We start from the raw sequence: 22,008 nt of genomic DNA, 5'->3' as shown, positions 1-22,008 counted from the left end.
ACGTACAATGAACAATATAAGGAATGTGTGATTGGCTTGCCAACAACATATATTTCCACCATCCCTCATGGAAAAGGGTGATATAGTGCAATTAACTACCATCCTAATCCAAAAGTTCTTTAAAATATTGACAAGATATTGTGACATATTTAAGTCGCTAAGCCACATACAATAAATTTCATTTATTCAAAAAATTTTAAAATATAGGAATAGTGATAAACTCAATTATTCTGGATTGAATTCATTATACATTAAAATTACCCTTATGATATTCACTAGCATCCTAATCCAAAACGTCTTTAACATATTGGCAGGATATTGTAACATATTTAAGTCCCTAAGCCACATACACTAAATTTAATTTATGCAATTTTTTAAAAAATATAGGAATAGTGATAAACTCAATTATTCTTGATTGAATTCATTATGCAATAAAATCATTCTCACTTCCACTCAATAAAATATTAAAATAATTCATTCAGACTCACATATGTAATAATTAAAATCACTTCAACTAAATACCCCAGACCCGCAGTTAAATTCCAATAAGAGAAATAAATACTTTCAAATATACTTTCAATTTCACCTAAATTATTTGGACATCAGCGATATCATCATTTAAGAGATTCTTTAGTGAAGCACATGACCATGTCAAACCATCGGGTGCTGTGCCACCATCAACCTTGGATCTGGGATCTGAATTTGATTTATTATTATGATTTGATTACTGAATTCATTTGATTTTATAGTCATTTTTCTCTCCTCCATGACCTATAAATAGGTCATATCTGTAATGGATCATTTGGTGTGTTTTGGAATTGTGTTTTCTTCTCAAGAATTAGCCTAACTTCTTCTTTGCCACAACCTCCTCCCTTTATGTGCTGCCTTTACCTTTTATGATCCGTGTCTGGAATTATCGTGCTATGCTAGTGCCAAAGGTCCACTCTTCCCTCTATGGCGATATGCATAATTTCTTACAGAGTTTACCCGAGTGTTTTAGTCCACTGACATACTTAGTAGAATAGATTAATGGAATAGGTCTGTGTCTTCTTGTGGATGACCGTCCAGAATTTTGGATTTGGAGCTTCGTTTCCACTGTCCTCTCCCCCTCGATAGAGGAATAGGGTTACACCATCATAATCTTCTCCAGATTTAAATATTGCAATTGATGGTGTTGATTTTTTGTCTTTTTTATCCATCCTTTTGTGACCTTTTGCTGTTCCCAGAAGTATCAGTCCTAGTGATCCTAATCAACCTTAAATAAACCTAATACTTTTATTCCAATCCAAATGAATAATATCAAAGCCTTCAATTCAATAATTATGCCCAATTTATATCTGGGAGAGTTGTCTTTAATAAATTTAATGGTTATCTTCAAACCTTTATATAATCTCTAAATTCTTTTTTAACCCCAAAAACCAACATTTTTTTTCTTTAAATTAAAGTAAAAAATTCTAAATTTTTTTCCCTTGAAATAACCCAAAAGTAATGAGAGAGTTCTTTATCATTGTACTTTTTCATCTATAAGATAAAACTAATTATTGAAATAGGTAAAAATATATATTTCATGCACCTCTCGATATCAATTTTATTTTATTGTTTTCCCTTTCATGCCTTTTTTTACTTCAAGGCGGAGCAGGTATCCTTCTTGAAAACAATTCACAACAGAAAAAACGTAACAATATCACGAAAACTTTTATTTTCTTCATGCTCCTTGTTTTTTTATCTCACCCTCTATCACACTTTCTTCAACTTTAGGTCAATAGAGAACTTCTGATATATGGCCAAATAGCCACAGACTCGAGAGATGCTAGCCACCTGATTTCTGATCATCTTGAAACATTGAATAAATAACATTAGTTTTGCCTAAAGTAAACCCTGAATTTTCTTATAACATCATGGGAATTTTCAGGGTTATGTAGACGTTATGTTCATCAGTACCCATCTAAAATAAAAAAATATTTTTCACATTTTTTCCAGATTTGAATTCTTAACACAATTTTGATCAAATCATATGTAGGTGTGTTGATCATGTGATTTGGTTGAATAAATAAAATCTGTTTGACATAATATTCCTGATTATAGAATATGTAATGATATAATTTCTAAAAAAAATCATTAAAAAATCTGCACCATGGTCAAAGTTAATGTATTTTCACACGAATGAAGATATGAACATCTAATTTAATCAATTTTGGTTCGAATCAATTCAGTCCATCATTCAACTTTGGTATATTGTTGGGACATGTGCATGTTTAACAAAGAGTTAATCGAATCTAAAATGCGCGAGGCAATGGTTGGCAATGCCATTTAAGGCTTGATACCTTTTAAACATTCAATTAAAAGGTTATTTAAAATTTTTAAGTATTGCCTTAGCCTGAAAAGTTCAAAAGTTAGGTCATTGCATCAAATTTGATCCCGTGTGAGATAAAATTTGATCATTGCATCAAATTTCTAAAAATATTATAGAAGATGTAATGATCCTGTGTGAGATAAAATTTGATGCAAGAGTTTCATTCCATGCATAAGTATAACCTTGTATGTTAAAGTTTCTAAGCCAACTATTTTTATATGCTTGGGCATCTTCAGTCGCAATAACACCAGAGTGCTGTATTGAAGACAGCTGAAACAAAGATTTTAGATGCCATCTTCTATCATCAACTCTGATTTTTATTTGTGACTTCTTAGATTTATTCATTCCTCCGCATGCAGCTTCTTATGAACCCCTCGGTCATTAAGAACAGAGCCAAATTTCTGTCCACAAAGATAATCAAAATCAATACTATCCACCGGAAAATCAATGTGAAACTATGATCACCCCCACAAATGACTTCTCACGATTGCATTTGTGTACTTTCGAAGCCATCCTGAGCTTTTTTTACTCTCTAAGACAGTGAGCTTTTGAAGTTGGAGATGGAAGTCCAGTGATAGAGCTAGAAACTCTTTTTTTACACAAAGAAAAAGAAGAACAGGAACAAAAACATAGGAGTTTACCCACCTCAAAAGGCAGCCCCTTTATTTGTTTTACTACACTGAGGCCATCTCACCTGTCTCTCAGTCTCTACCAAGTCCATGTTAGAGAGAGAGAGAAAGAGAAGAGGGGAGCTTCTCCTTAGGGAGCTCTAGGAGAAGCCATATCTCATTGACCCTGCCTGAGAATTCAAAGGGGGAATTATACTGGGCAACCGTGTAGGAGGCTGCAGCAGGGTCAGCGGCGCGGGCGCGGTCAACAGCGGCAGCCCACTCGGTTCCGGCGAGGCTGTCGTAGAGTGTCGCCGCCTGCTCACCAACGGCATCGTCAGAGACAAAGCCAGAAAACTGCCGGACAGCGACATGGCGGGGCGCCCAGCGGCGGGTGCGGAGGTTGTCGGCTGGCGGCGGATCGGCCTGGTTAATCTTGGGCAGGTAGAAGCTGACAACAAAGGAGGAGGCGCAGAAGGGGCCATCGCTGGGGAGGACCTCAGCAATCACTGGAGCTGTCATCTCAATCTTCTGCCCATAACCGTTCTTTCCTTGGATGTAGTCGAACAGCCTGCACAAAGAAGATGCAGAATGATATCCCTGTGTCATCATCATCATCATCATCATCCTGTTCTTTTAATTTTCATTATTATCTTCTTATGCATCATTGTGTTCATCATCATCATCATCATCAGAGTTTCAGTTACCGTAGTTGCTATCAGAATGATCGCCATTATAATCATCATAGTTATCATCAGCATCATCATAATCAAAATCATCATCGTCATACTATTCATCATCATTACAATCATGATCACCACTATTGATCATCAGCATCGTTAAGTAGATGATGTTGAGAACAAAATAATGTCACAGTAATCTTTCAAAAAAAAAAGAATGTCACAGTGAGACTGAACAGAAGATATCTCTGTCCTCATCATAATCATCACCACATGTTTTCACAAATGTTCATAGCAAATGGAGGAAGAGGATTCGACAATTTTCTCCCTCCAGCTGATTTTCATGATAATCCCGTAAACTATCATTCTTCGAACCCTAACTCAAGTAGGCTGATGAAAATGAGGATGGCGCAAAGTTAAGCTCAACCATGATGCGGAAATTTCTCCACAGAAATCCCATCATAATTTCCACACCCAATTCATATTAAATAAAGAAACGAAACATTAAAGCTCAAAATCAGTTAACCGGAATGAAATTCTCGTTAATTGTCGATGATTTACGCAAACAAAAACCCACCCAGAGAAAAAGAGAAGAGGGAAAATTCGTAGAACTCACAGAAAGAAAGCGGTGCGGGTGGCATTCACGAGCGAGATGTCCTCCATCGGCTGCGTAGAAGTCCACGCGGTGGATTCGTAGCGACGAATCTCGTAACCATTCCCCTGAGCGACGACTTCGTACGTTGGGCACTCGATCCGGTTGCAAGACGGTGGGAAGAAGCCCAACTTCTTCTTGTCACCCAACTGCGGTTTCTCTAGCCTAGCGCAGAAGGCGACTGAGCAGAGCACCAGCAGCAAGAGCAGACGAGAGAGCGCCATAGAGAACGCTACCATGGGAGGAAGAAGGCACTGAAGCTCTCCTACTGTTGTGATGGGTACAAAGTTGGGATTTTTATGACAACCCGGGAGAGGAAGCCATGTTACACGTCACGAGAAAGAGTGGTTTTATTATGGGGTCGGTGGATGAGGTTTTGCCAACGTGGTGTTTTAACGTCCAAGAGCTGCTTCGGCGTTTGTTCCCCTTTCATTCGTTGGTGCGGTGGGACGGCGACCACAGCATCCCAAATTTGGGTTTATCGTACATCTTACATGAAGGCGCCGGCATATTCTAGACTCTCTCTCTCTCCTTCTCTTTCCCCCCCCCCCTCTCTCTCTATGTTACTCTCTCTCCCCCTCTCTATATTACTCTCTCTTCCTTTCTCTATATTACTCTCCCTCTCTCAATGTTACTCTCTTTCTATCTCTCTACTACTCTCTCCCTCTCTCTATATTAATCTTCCCCTCGCCCTATGTTATACTCTTTCATCTTGTTGAGCCCTGTTATCACTCCCTATCCTCACAACGCCATTTTGATTGCATTGGGAGTGGAGAAGAGCCACAGGACAAAGGAGAAAGGTGGCAACCTGAACAATGATAGCATGGATGAATTTTTTTTAGGGCCTTCCCTACTTATACAGGCTAATTTTTTTTATAAAGTCCTAAAACTTTAGGTATATCTTGGGAAGCCCAAAATATGTTTTTGTGTGACCTTCTAGGCTCATGTATCAGTTTAGTTAACTGAAGAATAAAGCTTACAGCATTTTAGTAAAATACATAAGTATGTGTTTTGATGAATTTTCAGTGTGGAGTATACCATTTCAATCATCAGTTAATAGGTCTACAATAATTCAAACATGTTTATTGATATCAGGAATTATGCATATATTGATAATCAACTTCATATGGTTCAAACTATGCGACTCACACATGCATTGGATGACTACCTTCATGTACACAAGGACATGTGATGTTTGACCATGTGGCGAATAAGAAAAATCATTGGGTTAGGCGTCAATATTTTTATCACTTGTTGATAACCAGATTCCATTTCATTGGTAAAAAACTTATGTCAATCAGACACCATTTAACCTGTGAATTATAATGATCAACATCGACTTATAAAATATCTTAGATTTTTATATTGAAATTATTTCATGAGTTTAAATATTGATGAATGAAGTTGAATTCTTGTAATATTTTGAAGAAGATGATTTTAAATATATCAAATATTTATTTAATGATTTGCTATGTTAAATTCGTGGAGTCAATGAAATTATTGGTTGAGCATTTTATGGCTTAAGTAATAAAGCTTTAAGTGTCCCAATTCAGAACTAAAGCAGTTATTGTCCTTTTCTCTCTAATACTGAATGTATTTGACGACTTTATGAAAATTACATACGTGTTCTTTCATTTTAGAAGTACATATAGGCAGATCTAGCCCTGACTTCAAATTAGCTTTTCTCTCTTTGCAAAAAATCACATTACAAAGTGTAAGCATCATATGTTACCTCCTAAAGAAATTTTATTGGATTTTTTAGAAAACAATTCAACAGTAAGTTTTTCCCGAACATCATCCTAGATCCATAGGATTTGAAATCATATTTTTGGAAGAGTTTTGAACTAGTTACAAGGAAAACATGATTATATGTACAATTCAATATCATGATGTGGAGATCTTTGTGCAATATTTTGATAGTTGCAGCAAAAAAAAAGAGGAAACATCCACAAGCAGGCCAGAGATATTTCAAATGAGTAATCTTAATTTTTACGTCTTGAATTGGTGATGGCTTTGATACTGAGAAAGATTAAATCTAAATCAATACACAAATGGAGATGGAGATACTTACGACGAGAATCAGCATCTAACTAAAAAAAGGTATATTGAACCGTATGTTATAATTAATTTAATATTCAAAGTATTTGACATTTAATTAAAATAAGTGGTTAGTTCCTTTTCAATATCCTTGAAACTATTTGGTCTAAATAATCTGTAGATATGTGAATATTTGGATTAATTAATATAAAAAACTCTAGTTTACCCCGGTAGACTTTGGGTGTGATCTTGGTGAAGGCCGTGCAAGTAAATAAGAGCAGGCATTGGGGGCTGTGTAAATGATGTCTGGGTGTTGTTTCCTACGATGACGTGCACTACTGTGATGATAATCTTGTTGATAATGATGACGATAATTGCACTGCTTTAATTGTGCTGTTGTCGGAGAAGATGGCGCTGCTGTTCTTACTGATGATGATGATGATGATATCGCCAATGATACTACACATGATAATAGTTAAATGGTATTATTGGATAGCTCAGACTCCAGGTTAAAGATTATTCATTCTTACCTGATGACGCCTGTGGTCAATGTGTGGTCCAATCCAAACTGCATGCACACCCAAAAAAAATAGAAGCCATGACTCAGATATCCTACAACCCCATAATTTGCTCAAAAGATGTGTCCAAGATTGCGAGCAATCTACTCAAAATACATAAAAATCACGGCCAGCGATCGGTGGTCGATCGTGTCTGATTGAAAGATTTGATGGATATGAAATGGCACACTCACAGGATTTCCAATGGCGAATACTTTCTGACCCACGAGAAGATCAGCAGACATGCCGATCGGTATCGGCCTCAGTTTATCGCTCGGCGCATCAATCCGAAGCACGGCCATGTCTTTATCTTGATCATATCCTACGATGGATGCTTCGTACGGATGTGCTATCAGCTAGCCAGTCATTCGTCAATTTCATAACAAAATATTGATCATGAGAATCAACCAGTAGATCAAGAGCACCTATCAAGCCTTTCAACAATTTGCTTCCAGATGATTGATCATGAGAATCAATCCAGTCTTTTGTCAATTTCATTACAACTGACTGACCATGAGAATCAATCAATCGTTCAAGAGAATCAAAAAAGCCTTTCTTCAATTTGATTCCCGCAGACTGATCAAGAAAATCAAGGCAGTCTTTTGTCAATTTCATTATAATATTGATTATGAGAATCAACGAATTGATCAAGAGAATCAAATAAGCCTTTTGTAAATTTGATTCCGGCAGACTGATCATGAAAATTAAGCCAGCAGCCTTTGACGGCAGAAGATTGTTCATGAATATCCACCCATTGATCATGCAAATCGAGCTAGTCTGTCGTCGATTTAATTGCGGAAGATTGATCATGTGAACAAGAAGACTACTGCCAGTCTACGACCAGATCATGTTTGCCTTTTGCACAAATCAATCTATGGTCTAAAACAGTCTCCTAGAGCATGGTTTACCAAGCTCACAAAGTTCTTGTGTCATAGGGGATTCATAAGATCTAAGACCGACTCTTTGCTATACTTCAATTTACAAAGTGATCCTATATTTATTTTGATATATGTTGACGGCATTTTGATCATCTGTCCTAATCAGCATGAAATTTCCAAACTTGTGAAGTGTCTAAATCTGAACTTTGCCATTAAGGACATCGGAGCAGCCCATTATTTTCTCTGTATTGAATTGATTAGACATGAAAATGGCTGTTTACTATCTCAGTCCAAGTACATTGCATCGATTCTTCACGGAGCTAACATGCAACATTGCAAGCCTTCTGCAGCTCCATGCGTAGTTTCTCCAACTGCACATGACGAAACTTTATTTTCTGACCATACTTTATATCGACAAATTGTTGGATCACTACAATATTTTACAACCACTCGTCCAGACATTGCCTTTTCAGTAAATAAGGCATGCCAGAAAATGCATGCTCCTAGCAATACCGACTGGCAAGCATTGAAGCACCTTCTGAGATACCTGACAGGGAGTATTATTTATGGACTATTTTTTAATAGAAATTCTGACTTTATTATTTGTGTTTTTAGCGATGCAGATTGGGAAGGTGATCATGCAGATCGTCGGTCAACAGGGGCATTTCTTGTTTTTATTGGCAACAATCTTGTGTCATGGTGCTCCAAAAAGCAGCCCATTGTAGATGTTTTTTTTTGGGGTTGTTCACACAAACTTGGTTAGGGTACATTACGACCTCAGCCTGAATATCCCCGAGCATCATTAGGACTAGCCAAATATGTATATATAAATTTTAATTATATCCTACTCTATGTCTCACTACCTTCTAAGGTAGACCAAATTAATTTTGATTAATTTAACGAAATTTATTAACTAGATTAGAGTGACTAAATTTTAAGAACCTAATTTATCTCCCTTATCCACTTATACCAACATCAATGAATACGGTGGCCTATCAATACTTATTGTCCTTAAAAATTATTTATCTATATCACACAGGTTAATAAATGTCATATTTATTTAATTCAATCCGTAGGTTGGGTTTCCAGCTCATGGGATGCAAAGCTATGCCTCATGTTCTAGAACATACAAGTGAGTGCATCGACTTACTAATAGAACATTTTCATCATCATATACCATGTGCGCATAGTCCCCCATCCATTACATGTTCCATTGGTTATGGACGCTTCCAAGGCCTAATCTGTAATCCAGGTCAATTCTTGGGTTGGTAAATTATTTTTACATAAGTATATTGATGGAAATATATGTGTCCGACAAGCCAATCACACATTCCATATCTCGTCCCATTGTTCATTAATATAACATATTCATTATAATGTATGTGTGATGTTTATAATAAAGTCCATGAATTCACTATCAGACTTCATGAATTATGATGAGATCGTATTACAGAAATCACTGGTCTTTAAACATGTGTTCTAAATATCCCTATTTGAAGGATACTCGAGAAGGACATCAAAGTACCCGGATAGGATAGCACTATCTAACTTCACTCATATTATGAGTGTGGCCAATCTTGTAACCATTAGTGTGGTGACACTGATGATCACTGAATTTAGGGAAGAGAGTTCACTGAATTGATCCGCACAAATCCATGAATGGTATTATACCAAACTATCGATAAGGTTGATTCACATCATGGTTGTGTAAGAGGTCCTTAGACTTGAGACACCAAAGATGTCTTATGGACAGACAAGTGTACTTTGATTATGACCTACAAGTATCTAATCATGAGATTCTAAATAGTCTTAGTTTGAGTGCACCAAGAAGTTCACGAGATGATTCTGGTAAAGATGGGATCGTCAACTCTTGGTATAAGAGGTGACAACTCAAGGAAGATGATGTGGTGAAGTCCTTGTCAAGGTAGTGAAATATCAGACAAGAGTTATACAATGATTTACAAACTCATCAATACTAACTCGGATAACCTATTAGGGTTTGACAATTGACCATATCCTAATTCATCCTAGGAGTGGCAAGTTTATGAGGGACTATACGTACACGGTAATCGATAATGAACATGTTCCATGAGTGATTGATACATACTATATTGTATCTTCTAGAGCACGAGGTGTAGCTTGGCTCTCCACGCGTTGGATACTCAACTTATTGGTTGGATTAAATCGATCTGACATTATTAATATATATAATGATATAGTTCATTAATTTGGAAGGCCAATAACGGTTATTGGGCTTCTCAAGTAGTTAACTGGACTAATACATGGGCCTACATAGTCACATGCAAATTGTCTTTGGACGCCAAAGATATACTTAATTTTTTGGGGGTTTTATGAAAAATATTGACCAAGTATAAATAGGGGAAGGCCCTGAAAAAAATTCACACATTTCAGAATTGTTCAGTGGTGTCTCCCCTTCTTCTCTCTTCTCGCCATGGATCATCTACATTCCTGATGCTATTGGGGCGGCGTGACGACGACGATGGAGGTTGAACGGAGCTCACCAATGTTAAGGAGGAGATTTGATGTGCTAAGGATTGCATGGATGCTTCTAGAGGCTGCACACATGAGCAGCTCCAGATGACTCTTTCAAGGATTAAAGGAATTATGGATGTGATCCAAGCACATGTTCTTCGTTTCATGGTTTTGTCAATCCAGTTTTCATTCGTCCAGATCAAGGCCTCAAGAACCCAACATATATATCTAGGTCTTTATAAATATCAAAAAAAATTTACTAGTATAGAAAAACCCATGCTTTCTACCTATGGTACTTTCATTCCCTACGACCTCTATTATACCCACCCAATTTTAAAGTATAGGCCACATAAGTCATCCATCCTATCAATTGGGAGGATGGTAAACATTTATTATCCCATCAAATTTGAATCTCTTTTTGTATGCATAGATGGAATTATCTGTGTCCTAAAAGCTACTCACATATTTAACATCTCATATTTCACAAACCATATTCATTATTATGCAGGTGGGACAACGTAGAATGTCATCAATGGAGATATGTAATGATAATTTACTTATGATGATATCATACTGCACTAATCACTTATCATTAAACACATACCCTAAACATTCATATTGATAGAGTATTTGAAAAGGACATCAAAATATCTTGATACAATAGAACTATGTACTCATGCACATTTGACGAGGATGGCTAATCCTCTAACCCTTTATTGCGTGACAGTTGGGATTGATGGCATGCATTCTTTAGATAAAGAGTTAGCTGAATTCAACTTATATGAATCCTTGGATGGTTTTATAGCTAAATGTGAGTAAAGTAGATTCATGTCACAATAGCATAAGTGGTCTTTGGTGTACCGGATACACCAAAGACATATTTTGGTTGTACGATGACGTTGCCATTCTATATTGTGAGTTTTTTATCATTGTCTTCTAAGTATTCCACAAATGTGATTATGCCAAAAATATGAGATCGTTCACCCTTGATTTAAAAGGAGATAACTCAGGGAATGTGATGTGATGAGTTCATTGGCCATGATAGCAGATTAACAAAGAAACAAATTCAAATAACTTTCCATTACATCATAATATAAACTACCCTATGTCATTATACCAATGATAATTGATTAATTTGATAGTATAAATTATCCTATGTCATTCTCAAAGTGTCACATGTATGATGGATTATACATATATGACAACTGGTGCAAGAGAGTTGTATGAAAGAGTTCATGAAGTCCTTTTTACTTTCTAGAACATGTGGTTTTGTTAAGCACCCCACATGTTGATGAATCAAAAAATTGATTGGATTAAATTGATATATGATTAATTAATCAATATATATATATATATTAATTAGTTATGTTAAACAATAGGATGCGAAAAGTGGATTCCTACTATCAAATCCTTGTAACAGAATCAAGATGGCCTGCACAAAAAAATGATCAAATAATACGGGCATGGATCAGATATGAGTTTTCGCGGACCATCGAGTGAGAATTGTTGAGTTTCACAAGTGTGCATCCTCTAGCCGTATCCGCAAAATCCCCGGCATTTTGAATCTCATCTTTCATGTTAATGAGCCATGTTTACGTTCCATCATCATTGTTACGGCATCCCGATTGCGTGGAGAATGGAGAGAAGCCAAAAGGAGAAGGAAGAAGAAACAAAAGGGCCCTTAAAATTCTGGCATGGGTCACTTTTATTCAGGGTCTTCCTTTATTTTATACTAAGCAAGAAGTTTTGAGAAAAGCCTCCTAACTTTAAGTATATATTCTGACCTCCAAAAGACCATTTTTGTGTGACCCTCGAGGTGCATAAACCACTCTAGTCAAGTATGAGATAATGATTTAGAAGAAGTTTCAACCTAAAATTTTGAGGGTAGCTCCATATTTACCGCCTCTATTTATTCACCATCTCAGTGATGGATATTATGTGGCCGTCAAGCCAATCACACCACCATGTTTATTTAAGTTCATTGAATAACATAATATATTCATTATTATTCCACTTTGGAGTTTATAAAAAAGTCCATGAATATGTGCAATGACCTAGTGAATTATGATGAGATCATAATACGGTGATCACTAGTATTTGAACATGTATTCTAAATATTTTTCTATTCAATGGATAGTCGAGATGGACATCTAATGATCAGGATAGAATAACACTAGTATACATGATACTATGGCTATCACTGGGGAGACACTAAGGACAAATAGTGGGTGCTTTTTGGAGAAAGAGTTCACTGAATTGGTCGGTATGAATCCTTGAATGGTATTATACCTATATGTCAATCAAGTTGATTCATGTCACAGTTGTACAAATGATCTATTGACGTAAGACACCAAGGACATCTCGTGAATGGACGACTACATTTTTTAAGAATCTCAACGGACTCTCTAATCATGGGATTCAAACAAGTCATATCTCGGATGTATTAAGAATCTCAAAGGAGGTGATTGAGTAGTCACAACGAGATCATTCGCCCTCAGTATGAGAGGAAATTGACTCAAAGAAGACGATGCATAAAATCCCTGGCCAGGGTAGTGAGGATGTTGGAGAAGGATTTCTCCGATGATCCCTGTTAGGGTTTGATGATCAACCGTACCCTAAGTCATTTGAGAGTCTCATGCGGATGATGGATTATACATATATGGTAACGGATGACGGTAAAGGTTCCATGATAGAGTTCAAACACTACTATGTATCTTCTAGAACACGAGGTGTAGCTTGGCAACCCACGGGATGGAAACTTAACCCATCGATTGGGTTAAATCGATCCGTAGTTAATAATCTATATGTTGATATAGTCAATGAATAAAGTCGGCTAATTATTGTTAGTGGGACACTAAAATTATTAACTAGAATGATTCATAGGCCTAGAGGGTCACACTTATAAGATCATAGGGGCATTGGTGAATATATTTTACTTCATGGATTTTTGAGAAAAAAATAGTAAAATATAAATATGGAAGGGGCACTCATATTCCAGCACCAGGCCAGCCAGAATTGAGATCTCCCCTTTCATAACTCTCATCTCTACTCAACTAAAGAGAGGGAGCATGTGAACAACTTAAGAACGACTATAGAGTGGCTTTTGAACGATCATGTGATCTCGTTGATACTTTTTGAGGTCAGGCAGGCGAACGACTTTAGAACAATCTCAAAGTGAGCATACCCAGGATGGATTAAGTTTCCCACAAGGTGAATGTGATATGTTATTTTATAGATTGATTGAGAATTAATTGCATGCTTCCATATCATGGAAACCATATTTTCCACGGTTGACCCAAGGCACAGAACCCAATGCTCAGATCTATAAATAGAGCCCCCATCCTTGTAAAAAAGAGATCCTTGAATTTTGTTCCTATTTGTGATTAACAGAGCATGTGTTCATTCAAAATATCATTTCGATCCATTCTTTCACTCCAAGAGTAAAGGATTAAAGGAGTGAACTTGATATCGAGATATGTAAAGTAAAATCAGCATTCGTCTCATTGAGCACTTGACGACAAAGTTAGTATGACCTTCATCTTTTTAAAACTCACGTCTTCATCCTTTTTCCAAAATTATCATTCTCGATACCCAAGGTTTTCATTATCACACATAACACCTTCCAACTCTAACTGCTTGTTAGGGTGAATCTACATCCATCTATGTTGCTTCGGTGACAGTAAAATAATAATTACTTGCCTACACTTTGTGTGTTCTCGATAGGAATCCGCCATCACTTCCGTCACAATCAACAACGATATATATTTTAGCTATTCCATTCACATCCATCACCGTCAAACATCATTCAGCGCTCCAAAAGCACGACCTATGATATTTTAATTATAAATGTCTAAAATTATCTTATAAAATTGAATAAACTAGTATGAATAGGTTTAATAATTTTTTACCTCCATATAATAATTTTTAATTAGTTTTCAATATTTTTATTTTATTAAATTATATTTAATTCTTGAGATAGATCTAAAATTCAAAAAAAAGTAATTAAAAATTTTTTTTCTTGATTCCTATGAATTTGATCCTTGCTCTTCATATCTCATAAGGAAAAGTATAAATAGTGTTGCTCATTATATCTCGTTTATCACTTATTTGTCATTAATTACTGCATACGTATAGTCCCCCACTGACACTCTTAGGATGATTTCTGGTATGGTCAAGTTTCAAACCCCAATTAGTCATCAAAGTTTTGCCTAATGCATTCAGAAATCGTCAGTGAACTTTTCTCTTATAATCTATTGCCTTGGATAAGGACTTCGTCCACCAATAACCCTTGAGTTATCTCCTCTTATACTAAGGGAGAAAGATCCCATCTTGACCAATCAATCATCTTCACTAACTTATTGTTGAACCCCAACTAAGAACATTCAGATTTCCATGATTAGGAACTCGTAGGCCATATTCATGATTAGGAATTTTTTCCATAAGATATCTTTGGAGTCTTAGGTCTAAAGACTACTTGCTAAATCCTGATGTGAATCAAACTGATTTATATTTTAGGATAATATCATTCAGATTTATATAGATCAACTCGATGCACTAATTCCGTTAAAGAGCACCGACTACATATCATTAGTGTATCCACACTACGTGTGAGCCTAGACAGTGTTATCATATCTGTATACTTTGAGGTCCTTCTCTATTATCATTGGAGAAAGAATATTTAGAACACATGCAAAAAATATTAGTGGTTTTTGTATGACGATCTCATCATAATTGACTTAGTCATTGCATGTATTCATGGACATGTAAATGAACAATGAACAAGATATGGAATATGTGATCAGCTTGCCTGCCACATATTTACATCAAAGAAAAACTCAAACTATAGGTGTTTTTATAAAAAATTCAAATAAATTATAAATAGGATAAAGCTCTAAACAAAGTCTCTCATGTGAGCTTTTCTTGGCCCCCATCCTTTTTCTCACTCCTCTCTCTAGTACCCCTTCCCTATCTGGTGCCACTAGAACAAAGAGGAAATATTTCCTTTATCAATGTGGGACTTACAGAGTAGAAGACGAGGAGTGCCTCATGGAGCCTCCTAGAATCTCTATATTTGTGCAACTTGTAAAGACTTGTTCAAGTAACCAAATGATAGCGAATTTGATTCCACACAAGGTGATTGTTTTTTGTTTTATTTTAAGGGATTGTTTTGATTCATCATATTTTTGTTGTGTGATTTTTTTTTGTATCGTGTATGATGGCTAAAAACAATCAAACAATACATGCACATGATATCCCCATAAATTTGTTTCTAAGGCTTTTCATTTATATCCACTCATATTTATACTAGTGAAATTCGAGTTGACCACAATTTTTTTTTACATTTAAAGTGGAAATGGAGTACATTACAATTGTGAAGTATAGGTACCTTTCTACATGTTTGCTTGGGACCTTTTTCATTCAGATGGTAATTGGACCATTATTGTAATATACACATTCAGTTTGATCAGTTATACAATGTACAATGATCTGAATGAAAATTGCCTTTTTATTTCAGGTGAGTATTGAACTATTCACTCAAACATTCTATTCTTTCCCAATTTCTATTCTGAAGAAAAAAATCAAATATCAATAAAATTTCCCATAATCTCAATGACTATGATTTGGCATGTCAAGGGGAAATTTGTTGATATTTGGAAGCCAAGTGTTGCGCATATCTCCCGATATTTTTTAGATCTATTTGTAGATCCCGTTATCATAGTTATTAGCTATCTAACTCATCACACAGCTTGTCAAAGATAAAAGGAACTAGCATACCAGATGAATCCCTCGTTAGACCATTCTCTTGAGTCACGTCGATATCATCCTTCTCTGTGAAGGCCTGCTCTCGAATGTGAAGCTTTGCTAGCCCAGCTTGGACAACTAGGTTAATGATGTGGGCAAAATAGGGAACCTGACAAGCATGTGTAAAGCCTGGATTCATATCCACTAATTGCATTTTCTAACAGTAGACACAATGGGCTAAATTTTCAACCAGTCAGGGTATAAAAGAATAAATCAATAAAGAGTGCTTAAAAATCATAGTGTATATAATGCAGAATGCAAAATGCTTAATGCATATGCAACACTGCAGAAGAGGAAAATGATTGATTCACTGTAACTATCACATTTTAATCAATAACATGCCTTAGAACACAGATGCAGAACACCCCCATGAAATAATCCCAATGCAGAACACAGATGGAAGAGCCCCTGAAATTGAACGTCTGTGGAAGAGCTCCTGAACATGTCTTCCTTTTTTCTTTTCTTGTCAAACATTTCATCCGGTCTGATCCAAATTGAACGTTTGAATCGAATTGAACCTGATTTTGATCCAAACATTCAGCAAGTTCGAATAATTCTATCTGAACCCAATCTAAAGATCAGGTACGAATCAAAATTTATCCGGGTCTGATTGAGGTTCAGATTTGATTGTTCGAATGCCAGATCAGATCGATCATTAAACGATCAGTTCAAATCCATAATCCCTACATAGTAGTATGGGAGGAGAAGCTTGTGTGGGTGTATCTCACATGAGGCTACATATTTTAATAAATATCCTTACACTTTAAGAGTTACCTTCAACTTCCAACGAGTCCTATTTGTGTGAAATTGTAGAGCCATGAACCATTCTAGTTAATTGCTCCATAGACCCAGCAAGTCTTTACTGTAAAATCTTATTGATTAGTTTTAACATATAGATTTACTAATAACAAGTCTGTCAACACAATCGACAGGTTAAGTCATCAACATGTGAGATATCAATCTGCAGAAAGTATGAAGGGTTGAATATTTTGGGTTTTATGGCTTCAATCGACCTTAAAAAATTGATTTAGTGGAATATTGGATCCAATTTTTTTCTCGAAACAGAAGACAGAAATGATTGTATTGGTTGGTGCTGGAAAAACTTGTGCAATAACTCAAATCCTAAGATGATTCTCTTTAATTCATTCAGATAACTGGAATCAAGACTTTGCATGCAATCTTCAAACAACTTTTGGTATTTTTTCTTGAAGAGATTTTCAAATTTTTTAATAATAATGAAATGTATGTTCAACAAAATTTCCATAAAGTTGGACATTTGGGGATATTATTATATGCTCTAACTTTCTCAAACATCTTTCTAATACATAATGTTTACAAATCTAAAAAATTAACTTTAGAATTACTCATCCCACAATTGCCTTCCCATAGACAACGTAATACTTAGCTGCATCATTACATTGATACAAATACAGTTCATACAGTCATTATTTCCTGTGATACGAGCTCAGTTCATAATAACATTTCAAAATTGTATGTATGGATGGATTTGGATAAGACCATTCATTGTCTCTTGAAGTTTTATCTCTCCCTCCCCCTGGTTAAACCATATAGCCTAGAGAAACACAGGACCATAATAGAAGAGCTCACCACACCCATGAGTAAATATTCTGTGGTAGCCGCATTAGACCTTACATCTCTCGTGGTATATCCTGATAATAAGTAGGAACATAGACTGAAACATTCTGGAGCTAGATATACATATATATGTCATCAAGGGAAGTGTTTGAACCTCTAAATTAGTGGGGAATAGAACCCAGGGTATGAAGGAGAGGAAGAAGAATGTTGTCTGACAAAATGTCCTATGTAAGAAAATTTCTAATGGTTCAAAATAAAATTTGATCTCACACATTCTAGTGACGATGATTATTCACATCAAGTAGTAGTTAGGCAAATGATAAAGCCAAAATAATATGAGCACATGGATACATGGAAGAACCCCCAGCTTTTGACATTCTGAGTATGCGAATTATTTCTACCATCTTCACAGGTGCTTGTGTCATTTGAAATAATTTAAGAAATATGTATCTTTACCACAGAAATAATAGGCATCGTAATTTTGTTGTTATCTCTGCTGATGATATCATTCTTATCATTTATGATTCAAAGGGTGGAAAGCTCATTTATTATTCAAGCATTAAATTCTACTTTTTTCATCTGATATCTTAGAAATGCAACTTTTTGTGAACTTAACTTGTCCCACATAGTTCAAGATTTATCTAGTCTTAATCAAAATACGCTGCCTCTGTGTTTTTACAGAAAATCAATATGGAGATTTCAAACTTACGCCTGATGCATTAAATTCTTCATCGTATCAAGTTTTAACTCAGGTGAAGTAATCAAAATGAAGTAACTCAGGCTTGACATCTCATGCACAGAGAACAAAGCGTCTGAGTTTATGCAAATCCATCTCAAGAAGAGGTGATGTCGGACGTCGTCTAGGACGTCGTCCGGTCGTCACCGAGTATGATGGCTCGGTGGCGATAAAGGATAAAGTATCGAATAACGGCGGTGTCGTCGTCCGACGGTACCCTAACAGGTATGTAACTACATGAAGATGAATGCAGGCTCCGACTCGAGGGAGGCGTCGAGCTCCAAGCTTGGACGGGAGTCGCCGGGCAACGGAGGCCTCTCGAAACTTGTTGGAGCGGCAAGGACGTCTACGACCGAACGGACTCAATCCGTTGGGCTCGCACGTAACAGACGTACTCGTCCGTACCGGTAAGACACTCACTGACGTAGTTATCTCTCGTTTGATCTCTCTCACGTACCTAGCCCGAGCGCGGTGGAGACGGGACGAAAGAATACTGCAAGGAAAAATTAAACAAGCGGCGGAGAGGACGGCGTACCTCGTCGACGGTGGCTCGTAGTGCAGGGCTTCGTCTTCGTCGGTGGCGTGTCTGAGCGGGTGGAGTGGAGAGACGCCGGACGAGACACGGCGGCTCGACGGGCAACGGATGGTGCCGGAGCTTCTCGTAAAGGATGGACGTTGAGGAGAATGAACGGTTCGGCAGTGCGCGCGTAGCCTCGCACGGTCGACCGAAGTCCACGGACCGGGTTGGACGGGCAAGTCTGGAACGGGCAAGTCCGTCGGTCGGCTCGACCGGTTTGAACTGGTCGGCCGATCGGCCGGACCACTCGACCGGGTCGGATCGGTCGGGTTGATCGAGCGACCTAATCGATCGGTTAATGACCGGTCGGTCTTGCTGTTTGGTCGTTCGGTAGGACCGGATCGGCCGATCGATCGGGTCGGGTCGACTCGATCGGGTCGACCACCTAGTCGGATCGGACCGTCCGTCCCGTTCAGTTCGGGCGGTCGTCAAACCCGTCGGCTAGGAGGGGCGTCGTCGACGTGAAGAACCAACTGGCGGCGTCGGAACCCTCGCGGCTGTCGGGGTCGCGACGGAGCGACGTCCACGCGCGCGGGTGGCAGGTGCGGCCGCGCCGGCCGGCGGGAGCGGCGTTGGCTATCGGGGTCGCGGCGGGGCGCTCGGTCAGCGATAGTTCGACATCCGTGGGTGCGGGGCGGCGACTTCGGGTTGCACCGGTCCCTCCCTCTCTTCCCTTCCTGCTTCCTTCCCTTCTTCTCTCTTCTTCTTCCTTCTCTTTGTTCTCTTCTCTGGACCACGAAGGAGAGACCACAATCTGTTCGATGAAATGCCTCTTAGAAAATATGGTCTCTGGGGGCTTAGGGTGCCCATCTCCACCATTATATGTGGGGAAAATGGGCCCTAAGTGGGCCATAACGGGTCCATTTGGGGAGCCCTTATGAATGGGCTCCCCTTTATAAACAAAAGACGAGAATAAGGGGAAAATAGGGGGAAATAAGGGGAGAAATAAAGAAGAAGAAAAAGGGGGGAAGAAGCAAGGGGAAGAGGCGGTAGAGAGAGGCCCATCCCCCCTCGACGGTAAAGCAACAAAGGGACGAACGTTGCGAGTGCGACGAAACACGACGAAACGGGACGAACGAGAACGGGAGAAAAGCAAAAACATGAGAGAAAGATAGACGGAAAACGGGAAAGGATAACCGGAGCAAGATCACCCGGTCTTCAACGTCGCGGGCGCGTGGCGCGGATGACGTCGATGACGATCCTCGATGGTGTGCGCCATCAAGAGGTGTATTAAAGATTATCAAGATGATGAAATTGCTTCTCACGACAACCACTACGGGATCCCTTCAAAGTCGTGAATCAAATTTTATATCTCAAATAACTAATGACCAGGATTTGTTTAGAAAAAAGTACGACAAAAGTTACTTATCATTCCGCGCACAACCATATATTTACATGCGGTTATTTTTTCTATCAAGATATCACCATATTGTACTTATATTTTATATCGATAACAACTGCAAGTCCTAGATGAAACTCCTTGAATAAGAAGAAGCCAACACTCTGGCCTCTGAGGAATAGACAGATGGTAAAGGGGGAGAAAGTAGTGGAAATTTAGTCTCTGCAAGTTAATATCGAGTTGTCATCCTCAGCTATGGGAAAGTTGTAGGATTAATTCTTGGTAGGTCAACACCCAGTCATCGTTGTCGTCAAAGGGGAGAAAGTTTGGGAACTAGTCTCTGCATGTCAACACCAAGTCTTAGTGGTCATTAGCGAGAAACTTGATGGATTTAGCCTCTGCAAGTCAACGCTGAGTCATGGTCAACATCTAGGGAGAAAGTGGTGGGCTTTAGTCTCTAAAGGTTAACAGGGAGAAAGTTGAGGGATTTAGTCTCCTCAGGTCAATGCCAAGTCGTTTCCAGCACCACCAATAGGGGAGACAGTTGTGTGAATTCCTCTCTGCAGGTCAACACCCGGTCTAAGTTGTGGTCAACAGGGAGACACTTGAAGGATTTAGCCTCTGCAGCTGAACCCCAAGTAGTCGTCATCATCAACAGGGGAGAAAGTTGTGGGAATTAGTCCCCACAGGTCAACAGAAACTCATCGTCATCAACAGGGGGCTGCCTGATCTGTAGGTCAAGGATAGTGAACGCGCGGTAGATGTGGGGCCTCTCCGAGTGGGCCACATCATCTCCACGAAGACATGCGTTGACTTTTCAAGCTCAAGCCAGCTGCAGCCAGGGGGCTTGGTCAACGCCCTGCCCTTGACCAACCAGCGCACGGCCTCCACCCCTTCCCAGTCCACGGCGGCCGCATAGATGTTGGACATGACAACGTAATTCCCCACGTTTTCCCTCTCCTCTTCGAAGATACGCTCCGCGGCCAGCCTCCCCAGCACCGCCTCCCCGTGGGCCAGGCTTCTGCCATTGGCCCCGGCCACCTCCGCCAAGTCAACGGCCTCCCTCAACCACCCCCTCCATGCCAAAAGGTCAACGCCAGCGCGCGGGCCCCACCTTGTTGACCATCCGCACAAACAGGTCAATGCCCTGGTGGACCCTGCCTACATGGCAGCAGGCGGAGAGGGCGGCGGCGGCGGCCACGTGGTCGGGGGCAGTCGCGGCGGCGACCATCTCCTCCAGCACAGTCAACGCCTTCGCTGCCTGGCCGCTGGCGGCACACCCCGCCGCCATAGCAGTGCATGTGACCAGGTCGCCGCGCCAGCTGCACGTGGCGAACATGCGCGGCGCCCAATCCTCGTGGTCGCACTTGCAGTACGCGTCCACCAGTGCCGCCTCGAGCTGCAGGTCCGGCGCCAGCGCACGCACCGTGCGCGTGTGGCATTCCCGTACGAGCCTCGCCAACGCAAGCCGTGCGCACGCCCCGATCACCCTAGTGATGGCACCGCCACTCTTCCGCTGCCCCCGCCGCCACTGCCGGAACAGCTCCATAGCCTCCCGCAGCCGCCCGTTCCACGCGTACCCCAAAACCATCAGCTCCCAGTGCGCCACGTCAGCGCCATCATCATCCCCATCATCATCATCATGATAATCATGGCTGAAGAAGACGGACTCGGCGTCGGGGACGACGCTGTGGCGCATG

At 39.2% G+C, this 22,008-nt stretch overlaps 2 protein-coding genes across 2 annotated transcripts; both read right to left on the bottom strand.

Annotated features, from left to right (window-relative positions):
- Nucleotides 1–2,928: 2,928 nt before the first annotated feature.
- On the bottom strand, nucleotides 2,929–4,618 carry HBP1 (SOUL heme-binding family protein). The gene is made up of 2 exons (XM_078575475.1): nucleotides 4,258–4,618; nucleotides 2,929–3,532 (listed from the first exon to the last, which is right to left on the bottom strand). The coding sequence occupies exons 1-2, from the start codon at nucleotides 4,530–4,532 to the stop codon at nucleotides 3,076–3,078; spliced, it is 732 nt and encodes a 243-aa protein (XP_078431601.1). The 5' UTR covers nucleotides 4,533–4,618; the 3' UTR covers nucleotides 2,929–3,075.
- A 16,380-nt stretch (nucleotides 4,619–20,998) lies between these two features.
- On the bottom strand, nucleotides 20,999–22,007 carry LOC144702938 (putative pentatricopeptide repeat-containing protein At5g08490). The gene is made up of 2 exons (XM_078574964.1): nucleotides 21,423–22,007; nucleotides 20,999–21,367 (listed from the first exon to the last, which is right to left on the bottom strand). Exons 1-2 carry the CDS (start codon nucleotides 22,005–22,007, stop codon nucleotides 20,999–21,001), a joined length of 954 nt encoding a protein of 317 aa, XP_078431090.1.
- Nucleotide 22,008: the final 1 nt, after the last annotated feature.

Source organism: Wolffia australiana, chromosome 5 (genome assembly GCF_029677425.1).
Source record: "Wolffia australiana isolate 7733 chromosome 5, ASM2967742v1".
Taxonomy (NCBI): Eukaryota; Viridiplantae; Streptophyta; class Magnoliopsida; order Alismatales; family Araceae; genus Wolffia; species Wolffia australiana.
This window is presented reverse-complemented; position numbering and strand designations above follow the sequence as displayed.

Bases quoted from the DNA above. Each gene is read 5' to 3' on its own strand.
- HBP1 (XM_078575475.1), bottom strand. From the start codon at position 4,532: ATGGTAGCGTTCTCTATGGCGCTCTCTCGTCTGCTCTTGCTGCTGGTG. The intron at 3,533-4,257 runs GTGAGTTCTACG...TTCTTTGTGCAG, and splicing joins ACCCGCACCGCTTTCTTTCT to GCTGTTCGACTACATCCAAG.
- LOC144702938 (XM_078574964.1), bottom strand. From the start codon at position 22,007: ATGCGCCACAGCGTCGTCCCCGACGCCGAGTCCGTCTTCTTCAGCCAT. The intron at 21,368-21,422 runs GTGGGGCCCGCG...TGGTTGAGGGAG, and splicing joins TTGTGCGGATGGTCAACAAG to GCCGTTGACTTGGCGGAGGT.